Below are 13,614 nucleotides of genomic sequence, written 5' to 3' on the forward strand. Positions count from 1 at the left end.
TACCTACTGAGCTCATGCAGAAATCAACATAACTCAGTCAACAGTGTGGAAAATTCTTCATGAGCAATTAAGAGTGAAGCCATACAAAATGCAGTTTCTCCAAACCATATGCCATGCACAATGAATTGTTCTGTCTGTAGTTGTGCACTGATGTGAAGAACTATCTTGAAAGTGTAAACTTCACAAGCAAATTATCTCGAGTAACAAAGCCAGTTTTTATCTTTTAGAAAAGGCCACCAACACAATACATGCATATGGGGGAAAGAGAATCCACATTCAACTTCAAACATACCCATGATTCCAAAAATGTTGATGTGTTCTGTGCTTTGTCCAACAAGATTGTCTCTGAACCCTTCTTCCTCAGTGAGAGAAATTTCTATGACGTCACCTATTTTGACGTTCTCCAATTGTGACTCATGCCACAACTTGAAACTGATAGCAGTAATTTCATCTCTCAACAAAGTGATATTCCTCCACATTTCCACAGTTGTGTATGAGATTACCTGTATGAGATGCCACCATGTCACTGGATATGTCATGTTGTGGCTGTTCATTTTGTGCTGTTTGTGTGTCCACTAGTCACAGACTTGACACTTTGCAATTTTTTCTTGTGGGATAACATCAAGAATAGTGTTTATGTCCCACTTCTACCACTGAACCTCCAAGATCAACAATACCACATAACAGCAGCTATTCTTATCTTCATTCCTCATATACTAGGCCTGGTTAGAAGTGTCCATGTGATGAAGGGTGGACACAGAACATTTACAAACATTATAAAAACTTTGAGAATTAGTCTTTCTCCTATGGTATTATTTATTACATTGTTCTTGGTCATTGATGTGTACCAGCTTTTTGAAATGTTTCATGGACTTCATAATGAAGAGCCAAATAAAGTCGTACACCTATTTAATATTGTGTAGGGCCCCCACGAACACACAGAAGTGACATAACATGATGTGGCATAGACTCAGATAATGTCTGAAGTAGTGCTAGAGAGAACTGACACCATGAATCCTACAGGGCTGTCCATAAATCCGTAAGAGTACAATGGGGTGGAGATCTTTTCCGAACAGCACACTGCAAGATATGCTGAGTAATGTTCATGTCTGAGGAGTCTGGTGGCCAGTCAAAGTGCTTAAGGTCAGAAGAGTGTTCCCAGAGCCACTCTGTAGCAAGTGTGTCATGTCACATTGTCCTGCTGGAATTGAACAAGTCTATCAGAATGCACAATGGACATAAATGAATGCAGGTGATCAGACAGGATGCTTACATATGTTTCACTGTCAGGGTCATATCAAGACATATCAGGGGTCTCATATCACTCCAACTGCACACACCCCACACCAATACAGAGCCCAGCACACTGGACTCGCATTCAGGAGGACGACGGTTCAATCCCGCGTCTGGCCATCCTGATTTAGGTTTTCCATGATTTCCCTAAATCGCTATAAGCAAATGCCAGGATGGTTCCTTTGAAAGGACACGGCCGACTTCCTTCCCCATCCTTCCCTAATCCAATGAGACCGATGACCTCGCTGTTTGGTCTCTTCCCCCAAACAACCCAACCCAATGCAGAGCCTCCACCAGCTTGAACAGTACCCTGCAGACATGCAGGTTCCATGGATTCATGAGGTTGTCTCCATACCTGTACACGTCCATCCACTTACTCATCCAACAAGGCAACATGTTTCCAGTCATCAACAGCCCAATGTCAGTGTTGATGGACCATAGCAAAGTGTAAAGCTTTGTGTTATGCAGTCATCAATGGTACACAAGTGGTTCTTCAGCTCTGAAAGCCCATATCAATGATGTTTCATTGAATGGTTTGCACACTGGCACTTGTTGATTGCACAGCACTTAAATATGCAGCAATTTGCCAAAGGGTTGCACTTTTGTCACATTTTATGATTCTCCTCAGTCTTTGTTGGTCCCATTTTAGCAGGATCTTTTTCCAGTCACAGTGATGATGGAGATTTGATGCTTTAGTGGGTTCCTGATATTCATGGTATACTCATGGAATGGTCATATGGGAAAATCCCCACTTCTTTGCTACCTCAGAGGTGCTGACTATAACACCACATGCAAACTCACTTAAATCTTGATAACCTGCCATTGTAGCAGCAGTAACTGACCCAGCAACTGTGACAGACACTTGTTGTCTAATACAGGCACTGCTGGCTGCAGCACTGTATTCTGCCTGTTTACAAATCTGTATTTAAATGTGCATACCAATATCATTTTTTTTGGGTCTTCAGTGTAATTACTCTGTGCTTGCAAATACAAAGTATAGAGTGACAACTACAGTGCCTGCTTGTACTTTATAAATGTGCCGCACACTATTGTTTTGAGAATGCACACAAATGTAATACAGGATCAGTGTTTGCTACAATTCTGTGTAGTATCTTGCACACAGTTGATCCTATCCCATTGTCTACAGATTACAGAATAAAATACATACTGCAGAAGCCAGTAAAGGAGCTCAGAGGGCTATGCATGGAGAGAACATACTTCTTCCATCAGTAATTCAAATATCTGCATTCCATAATAGCACATTAGTACCAAAACACATCTCCAGCAGTCCTCACCTCAGCTGTAATAATGTCACACATCTTGACTGTTACCAATAATTAATTATTGAAATTATAAGTGATTATGCTTCAAAATAAACCAGTTTTTGAGAAGAAATGTTCCTCCATAAATTATCTAGCTACTATACTTTTATGAATCAGTCTTTTAGTAGCTACTACCATTATGAACAATTTAGGTAATTATAGCATGTTTCCTTACAGGACATTATTAATTTCCTTAACACAGAGCTGCAATTAATCCACTGTTCCTCTAGCCTAGCGTTTTTTTTTTTAGGAAAACTTATCTGAATTTCAAAATAGAAATAATTCATTCAGACAGTTCAAATAATTTGTCACATGATGTCTATCTTCATGTGGCTGATAAGGGTAGCTTTTTGCTAGAATTTGTAATACCTTATAAAATAAATGTGTCAAACATTAAAAATTGAAGCCTTCAAATTTGTCTTCTAGTTGAAAGTGCTTTTTTTGTCTGCAGGATTCATGAGTACAGGTGATTCTTTACTGCCTGGAAATCTTGGAATGAAAGATCAAGTCCTTGCACTGCAGTGGGTAAAACAAAACATTCTTGCATTTGGTGGTAATCCAGATGAAGTTACCATTGAGGGCCAAAGTTCAGGAGGAGCTGCAGTTCAATACCACATGATGTCACCCAAGTCAAAAGGTATGTTGTAGCTCTAGGATACAAATTATGAATAATAACACCAGATTGATAAAATCATGGATTCACTATGAATACTTGAAAATATTTCAATTTTAGGCCTAAATATAAACAAATGCAATATTTACATAGAATATAATAAATTTGGACACAATATTTGTTACTTTTTGGAATCTGGTCTGAAATTTATTTCCATTTTGATATTAAAAATAACTCGATTTTCATTTTACTTTCTCTCTTCTAAACTTGCAAACTTCTTGAAGTATCAGTGATGATTCTTATTTTAAATACATAATTCTGAGAACTAAACTAACAATTTGTTAGATTATGTGTAGTATTCCATATTTTTCCAGTAGTAAATGCTGTTTAATATCATGTAATACTCATGGTAAATAGTGATTCAAAGTTACATTTTATTGTGAGTAAGTTAGCTAACACATAATGCAGTTAACTGAGTACTGAGTTTTTGTTTTAAGTGGAGACATGAGTACATAACTTTGTATTCTACATCATAAACCTGAAGCACTAACCACTAGGCCTAAATTTTGCAGCTCATAAATAATGAAAATTCAAGTAAACTAAGGAGTCTTAAATGATGTAGTTATATTTTTAAGTATTTAATCTGTGTTGCAACATACGACAAGTTTGGATGTCACTGTAGGGTAGTCACACAGGGAGTGGTATAAGAAGGTTGGGGGTTGGAGTTCTATTGTGGTGATGAGTGTAATGGGCAACTGAATTGAGAACTCAATGAGACTCTCCTGTGGAAAGATATGCAAAAAGAAAAAGAAGAAAAAAAAGGAAAAGAAAAAAGTAACACTGAATGGGGAGCAAAGATTTGTGGCATTCAAGTTGAAATAGATTGAATGAAATTTGAACTAGATAGGAATTGGGTAAAGGTAAAAACAGTGAGCAACTGGGGAATAGCTCTTCAGTTTCTTCAACTATATTTGAACTTACAGTTTCTAATAAGAATGATCCTTTGCCTGAAGTGGGAGGGGAAGAGTCTCATCCAGCGGCATGTTGCAACAGGGTGCAGCATACATCTAACAAAGAAACTAGGTGTAGAAAAAAATCTTGCCACCAGATAACAGCAATGGTAGGGGTGTAGGCAGATGGTATAGGACAAATTAGGAACAGAGTACCAGCCCACAAGTATTGGGAAGCAAAGTGCCAGACTTAACCAGGTGGCCGACAACATTGGGAAGCTGTGCAAAGATTTTGACAGAAGGTCCAGGTGTTCATAATAATAATAATAATAATAATTTTATTGTCATTCGGCCATTACAGCAATAGACAACGTCATATACATACTAAAATACAATTAGTAGTTTGAAAGAAACAACAGGTTTGTTGTTAACATTATAGCATTATATTACAGTTGATAAATTCTCTTATGTCATAGAATGGTTGGAGGACTAGCCAGTCATGAATTGTTTGTTTGAATAATTGTTCAGGTAATTCTTGAACAGATTGAGGAAGATTATTAAATAATTTGTACCCCATGATTTCGTAGCTGTTGAGTGACTTTGACAATCTGTGGTAAGGAATATAGAGGCACCTATTCCTTCTTGTATTGTGGCTATGTACATTTTCTCTGGTGTTTGTTTCTGGTAATTTCTTCTTCGTATAAATTAGAACATAGTATATGTACAAGTTTATAACAGTTATGATTTTCTGTTCACAGAACAATGGTTTACGGTGTGCCTTATATGCAGAACCAGTAATTATCCTAATAGCTTTTTTTTCAGTATTAATATGTCATGTACACAGATAGAGTTCCCCCACAAAATAATTCCATATGCTATTATACTTTGAAAGAATGAAAAATAGGATGTTCTAACATATTTTTCAGGAACACAATCCATAAGTCGCCTTAATAGGTAAATAACTCTTGACAATTTACCACTAATATATTGTACATGTTGACCCCAAGATAATTTATCATCAATGTATGCCCCCAAAAATTTGACATAACTTGGATCATCTGACAGAAGCTAGTCTCTAAGACTACAGACCATCTGCTGTGTTTTGTTTTCATTCAGCAGGAATCCATTTGCCTTGAACCAATAAGATGCTTGGTCAATTGTCTTTGCTGCACAAGTTTTAAAGCTACTGAAATCCTCACTAGCATGAAGAAATGTTGTATCATCTGCATACAACACAGTGGTGGACTTGATAAATGACGGCAGATCATTTATCATTATCAGGAACAAAAAGGGGCCCAGCACGGATCCCTGCGGAACACCTACCTTGACTTGTTCTATACTCGACATTTCTCTCCCTACACAAACAACTTGTTTATAATTCTGAAGATATGATTTTATTAATTGAAGGCTGTTATGTCTAATGCCATAGAATTCCAGTTTTTCTCGGAGTGGCGTATGCTTTACACAGTCAAAAGCTTTGCTTGGATCACAAAATGTGAGTTGAGCATAGCTCTTATCCTCAAACACTTGATGTAAGTATTTGACTACAAAGTCTATAGCATCCACAGTAGACAACTTTTTCCTAAAACCATACTGAGATTCACTAATTATTCCTAATTTTTCAAAATAGACAGATAGCTGTTGATAAATTACACATTCCAGTATTTTAGAAAAAGCTGGGACTATGGAGATTGGTCTGTAACTGGAAGGTGAGTCCATATCTCCCTTTTTATATATTGGAATTACCCCAGCCACTTTGAGTTCTTCGGGAAAATATCCTTCAGATACGCATTTATTTATACAGAATGTTAAGGGGTACACAATATAGTCTATTACTTTCGTTAGTAAATTACAGGATATGTCATATATATCTACACTGTCTGAAGATTTCATCCGTTTTACAATGCTTAGGACATGACTAGGTGAGACCTCGGAGAACATAAACATACCTGTGTCTGTTGGTGTTCTGCAAACATTTTTAGAAAGTAACTCTGATGAACTGATACCAGGCTTGATTATAGTATTTCCTACATTTTCAACAGATTTAATAAAGAAATCATTGAATTTTTGGGGACTTATATTAATTTTTTTGCTTCTTACATCTTTAGCAACACCATTTATTAATTTCCATGCAGCTTTGCACTTATTTGTGGAATTATCAATGGTATTGAAATTATGTGCTTTTTTGGCTTCCACGATGGCTTTTTTATACTCATTCCTGCATTTTATATAGGCTAATCTGGCATGTTCTGTTTTCTGATTGCTACATATATTGTGCAACACCATAACTTGGTTTTTCATATTTGATAATTGTTTAGTGAACCATGAATTTTGTCTGTTTGTAGCCCTGTTTGTAAAGCCTTTTCAGTTAATTTGCATTTCTTTATGTGGATGGTGTCATTAAATTGTGTCAGAAATGTTTTAAAAAATCTCTCAAATAATAGTTTCCCTGACAAATCAGCAGTAAGACTATAACTTGTGTCACCATGACATTGGTTGAACCAGTCTCTCTCAGCAAGGGACTTACAGAGCTGAACAATTTTGTCATCTGTGACAGGTCTGGTGATTATAACTTTTGGGACAGGCTTAGGAATATTACTATTATCAATACAGAACCTACTTGTATAGTTTAAAGATACAGAGCCATGATCTGAAAATGGAAACGCTGTAACAGCACATGATTCTTCTGTAGTTTTAAAGTTGACAAAAATATTGTCAAGACATGCTTTATCTCTTGTGGGCCTGTTATTGATTGAGTGCAAATTGCACTGTCTTAGAAGGTTTTTCAACTCAGTCACAGTACGTTTATGTGTTGTTATATCAAAATCTGCATTCAGATCTCCACCAATTACTATGTCATAATGCAACCATCTGGTCCCTCTTAGTACATCTAACAGCATGTCGAATTTTTCTAGAAATACATTGATGGTACCCTTAGGTGACCTGTAAAGGGATACTATTACTAACTTAAGACTGTCCATAACTATACCAGTGGCTTCAAAGTTCTGTTCCTCACATAAATAATCTAGGTCCAACTTAACAATGGAGCAGCTGAATGACTGATTAATATATAATGCCACACCACCTCTTATATGCAGTTTTCTACAGTAACTATTTGCTACATTATAGTTATCAAGTTTGACAACTGGAAGTACACCCTCAGTAACCCAATGTTCACTCAGACAGAAAGTATCAAATTTGTTATCTAGTCCAAAACTGTTTACAATAAATTCTTTATTTATTAGTCCTTGAACATTCAGATAGCAAATTTTAAGATCATAATTGTTGTTTATTTTAGATTGAACGTTTTGGTGAGATGTTATGAAATTTGTTACGCTACTTATCTCGTGGGCTTCTTCATCTTGCTGCCTTCCACTAAAAAATCATTTAGACGGACAGGAGGTGCTGTTTTCCATCTACCCGTAACACTTGATGCTGCTTCTCCTGCTGCAATTCTCATTTCTACTTTTAGAGGCACTATAGTTACTGTTGCTGGTGAAACTTCTGCTGTTGCTGCTACTGTTACTTCCTTTTCCACTGCTGCTACTGATAATGCCACTGGTGACTGTGACGCTTTACATGTTCGCACAGTTGTAATTTTTTCAACGTAGGGTTATCTGCAGACGTTTCTTCCTCATATGCTGTTGGTGCACTTTTCTTTTCTGTTGTCATTGGCAGAAAACCTGTTGCAGGTAGTGCTATTTTTACATAGGCTGTCTTTATCACCTGGAGAATTTCTTTGGCCAGCACTTTCTTGCCTAGGTTGTTTCTGTGCAGTCCATGTCTAGTAAAATGCTCTCTTACTGAACTCGTTGCTTCAATGAAAGTTGTGTGCACAAAACCGCTACAAATCTTCCTGAATTTCCGATTTGTCGTGAAGATTTCTCTGTTTACACACGAGTCTTCCGTTAAGTCGTGTCTGTAGGGAATGTTTACAACAAATACCTTCGCCTGTGAAATTTTTCCTAGTGATTCTTTCAGTGTTCTTACAGCAAGGCTGCTTTCATTTTTATAGACATCGTTTCCCCCTCCGATTATGACACAGTTGACGTCGCTTTTCACGGAACTTTCACAGTTTTTCAGCACTTCTCGTAGAGGAGCACCAAGTTTCGAAATTCCAGTCACTTTATATTCGGACGGCATATCAGACATGATTGTAGCCAGTCCTTTGCCATGACTCGTCGATAATATGTATATTTCTTCCTTCTTCTTCTCTGTTTCGTTTTTTGTCTTGTATTCAGTTTTATTACAAGCTGTTCTCACACGATTTTTTCGTTTAATAGTATTTGATGGTAACGTGTTTCTGCTGGCTCTTTTTTGTTCAACAGATCTTTCTGAGCAGTTACCTGTTACACAGAGATTTTTTGTCCGTGATTCTGAGCTGTCTGCAATTAGAACATCGTATTTATTCATTAGTGGAACACGAAAAACATTGGTATTTAAGACAGGTTGAGAGATTTTCTTAGGCCTAGTATATACACACTCCCATTTGCTTGTTTGCGTATCTGTGGGAAGGTCCATATAGTCGATCAAACTTTTCAGCATTTCTGCATATTGTCTAGCTTTACCTAAGTCACTTTGCAGTTCTTCCCTCACACTTATTTCGAGTCCAGCGTTGCACATTTCAAATGCAGTTTCAAGACCGTTGCACTCAGTTCCACAGTCACATGTAGGCCTATGTTGACCGAGATTTGTTTCCATGAAACAACAAGAATGATACCATTTATGTGCCACTACACATATTTTAACACCTTTTATCACTTTTTTTGCACATAGCATACAATTCACTAATGGAGCGATTTGCCACTACATCCATATGCGCCGCCATCTTGAGAAGGAGGAGCAGGGGAAAGCCTGTTTAATGATAAAAATTACAGCATTAGGGGTGATGTGGAAGGAATAGAGCTAGCAACTTTACACATATGTAAGTTTTGTTGCAGTCCTACAGCACTCAACGTGGGAAACTTGGCAAAACTGTTGAGCTCTGTACAGAAGTGAGCAGCACCACCCTGACAAAACAAACAGATTGGCCAATCTGTTGAGTGGTGTACAGAAGTGAGCAGTGAAGAGCCAGTTTGTTTTTGTGTTTGAATGACCTAGGTGAAACTGGAAATTTGGACAGTGTCACAGCTTGAGCAAAGTGACTGAGGACTCTAATGTAGAGTTCCATGTGTGAGTCAATAGTTGTTTCTTCACTTGGTTTGAAAGCTAGTGATTGCTTGGCATTATGTAGCCAGTCAGGCACCAGCAGCCAGCCAAAACAGAAGAGGCAACAGGAAAGTAACCGATTTTGTGACTTTTACAATTTCCTAACTAGGAGCGAATTGTATAATTTCATCTGTGTGCTTTGATAGTTTAGTTTCTCGAGTTTCTGTACATTAATTTAATGTTTAACAGACACAGTTCCTGAGTTTTCATTTGCGATGGAAAGTAAACTGATTTTGTGACATATTACAAGTTACTAATCAGGGAAAAATTATTTGGTCTCACCTGACTGCTTTGGTAGTTTCGTTTTTGAATTTCTGCATATTAACCTAATTTATTAGGCACAGTTCTTGCATTTTTGTCAGGGCTACAGTAGAGTTCTGCAGCATGTGTCCATAGTTCATTTGTCTTAGTAGTGTAGTTTTCTATGGTCTTTAGTACGGACAGAGACGATGACTGTTGTATGCGGATGTAAGGTGAGTTGGTGACACTCTGCTCTCAGGCCCAAACTGCGATGGCTTCAGTTACAAAGCCTGAAGCTTCAATGGATGGGCATTACTGTTGTAGGCCTGCTGTGGGGATCCAACAGACATCCAGCACGTCCGAGTCCTCCAATTGGTCCTCACTGGTGGCCAGCCCAGTTACTGCTCATGCTGAGGTTGACCCCTCACCTGTAATTGAGGGGATGTCACCTCTGGGCATGGTAGGTGGTAAAAGACTTCCCAGGGGCTGTACGTAAGGCCTCCCCAGGCAGACTGACATACAGATTCCAGGTGCTGTCTGTGACTGACATTGTGACTCAGCCAGATGCAGTCGCTGTCCTGTTTCAGAGGGAACCTCTCAGCCTGCGAGACCAGGACAATCACAGAAGGTGTGATTACTGGTAGTTGGGAGCTCCAATGTTAGACACATTATGAGGCCCCTTAGGGACATGGCTGCCAAGGAGAGGAAGAAAGCCAGTGTGCACTCTGGGTGCATACTGGGTAGAGTCATTCCAGACGTGGAACAGGTCCTTCTGAATGACATGAAGAGCACAGGTTGCAGACAACTGCAGGTGGTGGCTCACAACAGTACCAATGATGTGTGTCACTTTGGATTGGAAGAGATTCTTTCTGGTTTCAAGCAGCTAACAGCAGTGGTAAAGGCTGTCAGTCTAGCTTGCAAGATGAAAGCAGAGCTCACAATTTGCAGCATAGTCAAGAGGAATCTTTGTGGACCTCTGATACAGAGCCAAGTGGAAGGGACCTGAATCAGAGCCTCAGACAATTGTGCAACCATGTATGCTACAGAATTCTCGACTTGCACCACAGGGTAGTTGGGTTTCAGGTTCTGCTGAATAGGTCAGGAGTCCACTATATGCAGGACTTGGCTATATGGGTAGCAGGGGCTGTGTGGTGTGGACTGGGTGGTTTCTCTGAAAACTGGCTAAAACTGGAGATAAGTTCAGCTGAAATCAATAGTGTTTCGAAAGGATAGGCTAAAAACAGTTGGCAGTGGCATGTTTGTTTCTGTTACAAATAGTTTATCTAGTTGCAAAATTGAGGTAGATAGTTCCTTTGAGTTACTATGGGCAGAGGTCATTCTTGGTAACTGGAGTAAGATAATAATTGGATCCTTTTACTGACCTCCCAATTCAGATGATGCAATTGCTGAAAGGTTCAAAGAAAACTTGAGTATAATATCAAACATCTACCCAACTCATAGAATTATAGTTGGTGGTGACTTTAACATACATGTTTAAATCTGGAGGTACACATAAAACATCGTCAGAAAATCTGCTAAATGCATTCTCTGAAAATTAGCTCAAGCAGTTAGTTCATGAGCCCACACAAATAGTAAACTGTTGTGAAAACACACCTGACCTCTTAGCAGCAAATAATCCTGAGTTGATGACAAGTATCAAAATGGATACAGGGATTAATGACCACAGGGTTGTAAAAATTATTTATTATGTTCCTAAAAAATTAAGAAATGCACTTTCAGTCTTATAGTGGTGCAATGAGAAATAGAATACAGACTTATATTTGTCTAGGTTCTGAGATTTCCTTTCTGAACAAAAGTAAAATAATAAATAAAAAGGTTAAAGCATAGATATTTAGTTAGGGGATAAGTTGTAAATATTTGTACATTTAAGAATATGTTTATTGAATTTACATAATGTATACAATACAGCATGAACAATATTTTTGATAAGATGTGGCAGGGAAAGTAACAGCCTTGACTGCAGTATTTGGTCATTTGTCCAAGCACTGGAGTTTGCAAGCAGAGGAGCCTTGTGGGTTTTTTCACTGTTATTTGTGAAGTGAAGATGGTCTTATGATTCTTGTTGCTGGAAGAACTATGGTCTTTGCAAATAAGACTGCATGATCAACAAGCTGCTTGTGGTAATATGGTTCAGGATGGTTGTAGTATGAACTTGGTGCAATTATGGTTTACCACATAGGGATATTTAAGAATTAAACAAGTGAAGAGTAGGACTGACATTAGTGTTTCAATTAATTTAATCATCAATGAGTTTTAGAAATTGTGTTACATGCACTACAAACTGGAAGATTTGTTAGTGTTCAGAACGTTTTGTCTGATGCTCTGCACACTTTGCTCCACTCTATAAATTGATATATACAAGTATCTGCTTCAAGTCCACATAGAAACGTTTGGCCATTTTTTTGCACATGTTTTCCATGTATCTTTGCTTGCAAGTAGATTTACAAGTTGAATTTAAACCAACACATTAGGCTACCTCATTTTCCTTTGGGATACTATACTTCAGTCATTTGTAAATAATTCTTGTTTAAATTTTGGGAAACATATGCTTAATTCTATAAAATGTTAGTGACTACTAAGCTAAGACACATCAATGCTAAATAATTTTGATCAAAATGCAGCAGTACACAGCCATCCCTTAGACAAAGTTGAGCCGTAATTATTATATTTTGTGTGCTTGTCCAGTCACTACAGGTTCCCATTGACATGACCTCAGTGAATTCATAGCTGGTTTGATCATCAGAAAGTAACTAGTGTTTTCACACCATGACAAGCCGTACATTAATACCACTGTGTACCACGTAAACATGGATATGAGCAGCCCAGTGCTTAATGAAACAAAATCTCATCTGAGCTTGACATTTGTTGCTACAGTTGTGAGATGTGGATACACTAGACATGCCCTACATCTGAATTAAAAGGGAAAGTAGGTTACTTGAGCTTCTTGCAGAAACTGCATCACATACTGCAAGATTCCTGTAGTTACTGGTGCCAAAGGGGTATCTTCTTTTACGTTAGAATCAGGATTCAGGCACCTTGTTGTGAGATAAATTAAAACAGCAGAAGAGCCCCACAAAATGCTTCAGAATGTGCAGAGAAGTAAGGTTAGCTTATTTTGTAAGTACATTGTAAGTCTGAGTAATAAGGCAGAGGAGCTTCTTGTCTGTTTGGAAAATTTAGAGACATCTGTAGAAAGAGACATCCTGTGCCTATATGAGCTGCACATAACAACAGGGCTATAGAATTTAAATGTAAAAGATTACACTCTAGCACCTTACTGATGTAAAATTGATATAGGAAAAGGATGTCTTAAAAACACTGAAATAAGTAGATTTTATAGTGATCAACTGATAGAAGTGTATGCTTGTGAGTTAATACTGAAGAACTTTTTAAATTGTAACTGGGAAACTATGAACTGTTTCTGATGCATATAGATGTCTGTTAGACAGAAGGAAGCAATTAATAGACTGTGGTTACTTCAATGTAGATTTTCTAAGGAATAACAAAAATTATCTGGAGACATTATCTGGAACTTACAGTTTGATCTTAGTAACTACATTTACAATACATGCACGTAAAGGCAGTAAGTTCTAATTGACTATGTTTTCTTTGATAAAAATTAAAACAAGAAAATAAGTGTATAACCAGTAACAAATGCTCTCTTTGACTGTGATGCGGAATTCATTAGAACAAAAAGGATAGAACCTTACAGTACATATACTCCCCATTGAATCATCTATAATAATTAATGACTCCAGGACAATTGTTTTTAAGAATATCTTGCAAGAGATGATCTAGGTTGAAATTTCTAAACAACCAAATGCTGACATAAAATTTAACCTTTTCGATGGTAGATTCATATTATTAGTTGAAAAGTTCCACATAAGCCAATCATAAAGTACATTACATTGGCAAAAACAACTAGAGGTTCTGTGGCAGTTGGATACTACAAAAACTACTCTTAATT

General features: G+C 37.6%; 1 protein-coding gene across 1 annotated transcript in view; it reads left to right on the forward strand.

Moving 5' to 3' along the window:
- The window catches only part of LOC126456212 (esterase FE4-like), a 72,062-nt gene that overhangs the window by 23,990 nt on the left and 34,458 nt on the right, over positions 1-13,614 (forward strand). The window contains exon 4 of the mRNA XM_050091966.1: positions 3,067-3,252. Within this exon, the coding sequence (XP_049947923.1) occupies positions 3,067-3,252 (186 nt within the window). The remainder of the gene's footprint in view (positions 1-3,066; positions 3,253-13,614) is intronic.

Source organism: Schistocerca serialis, chromosome 2, assembly GCF_023864345.2.
Source record: "Schistocerca serialis cubense isolate TAMUIC-IGC-003099 chromosome 2, iqSchSeri2.2, whole genome shotgun sequence".
Lineage (NCBI taxonomy): Eukaryota > Metazoa > Arthropoda > Insecta > Orthoptera > Acrididae > Schistocerca > Schistocerca serialis.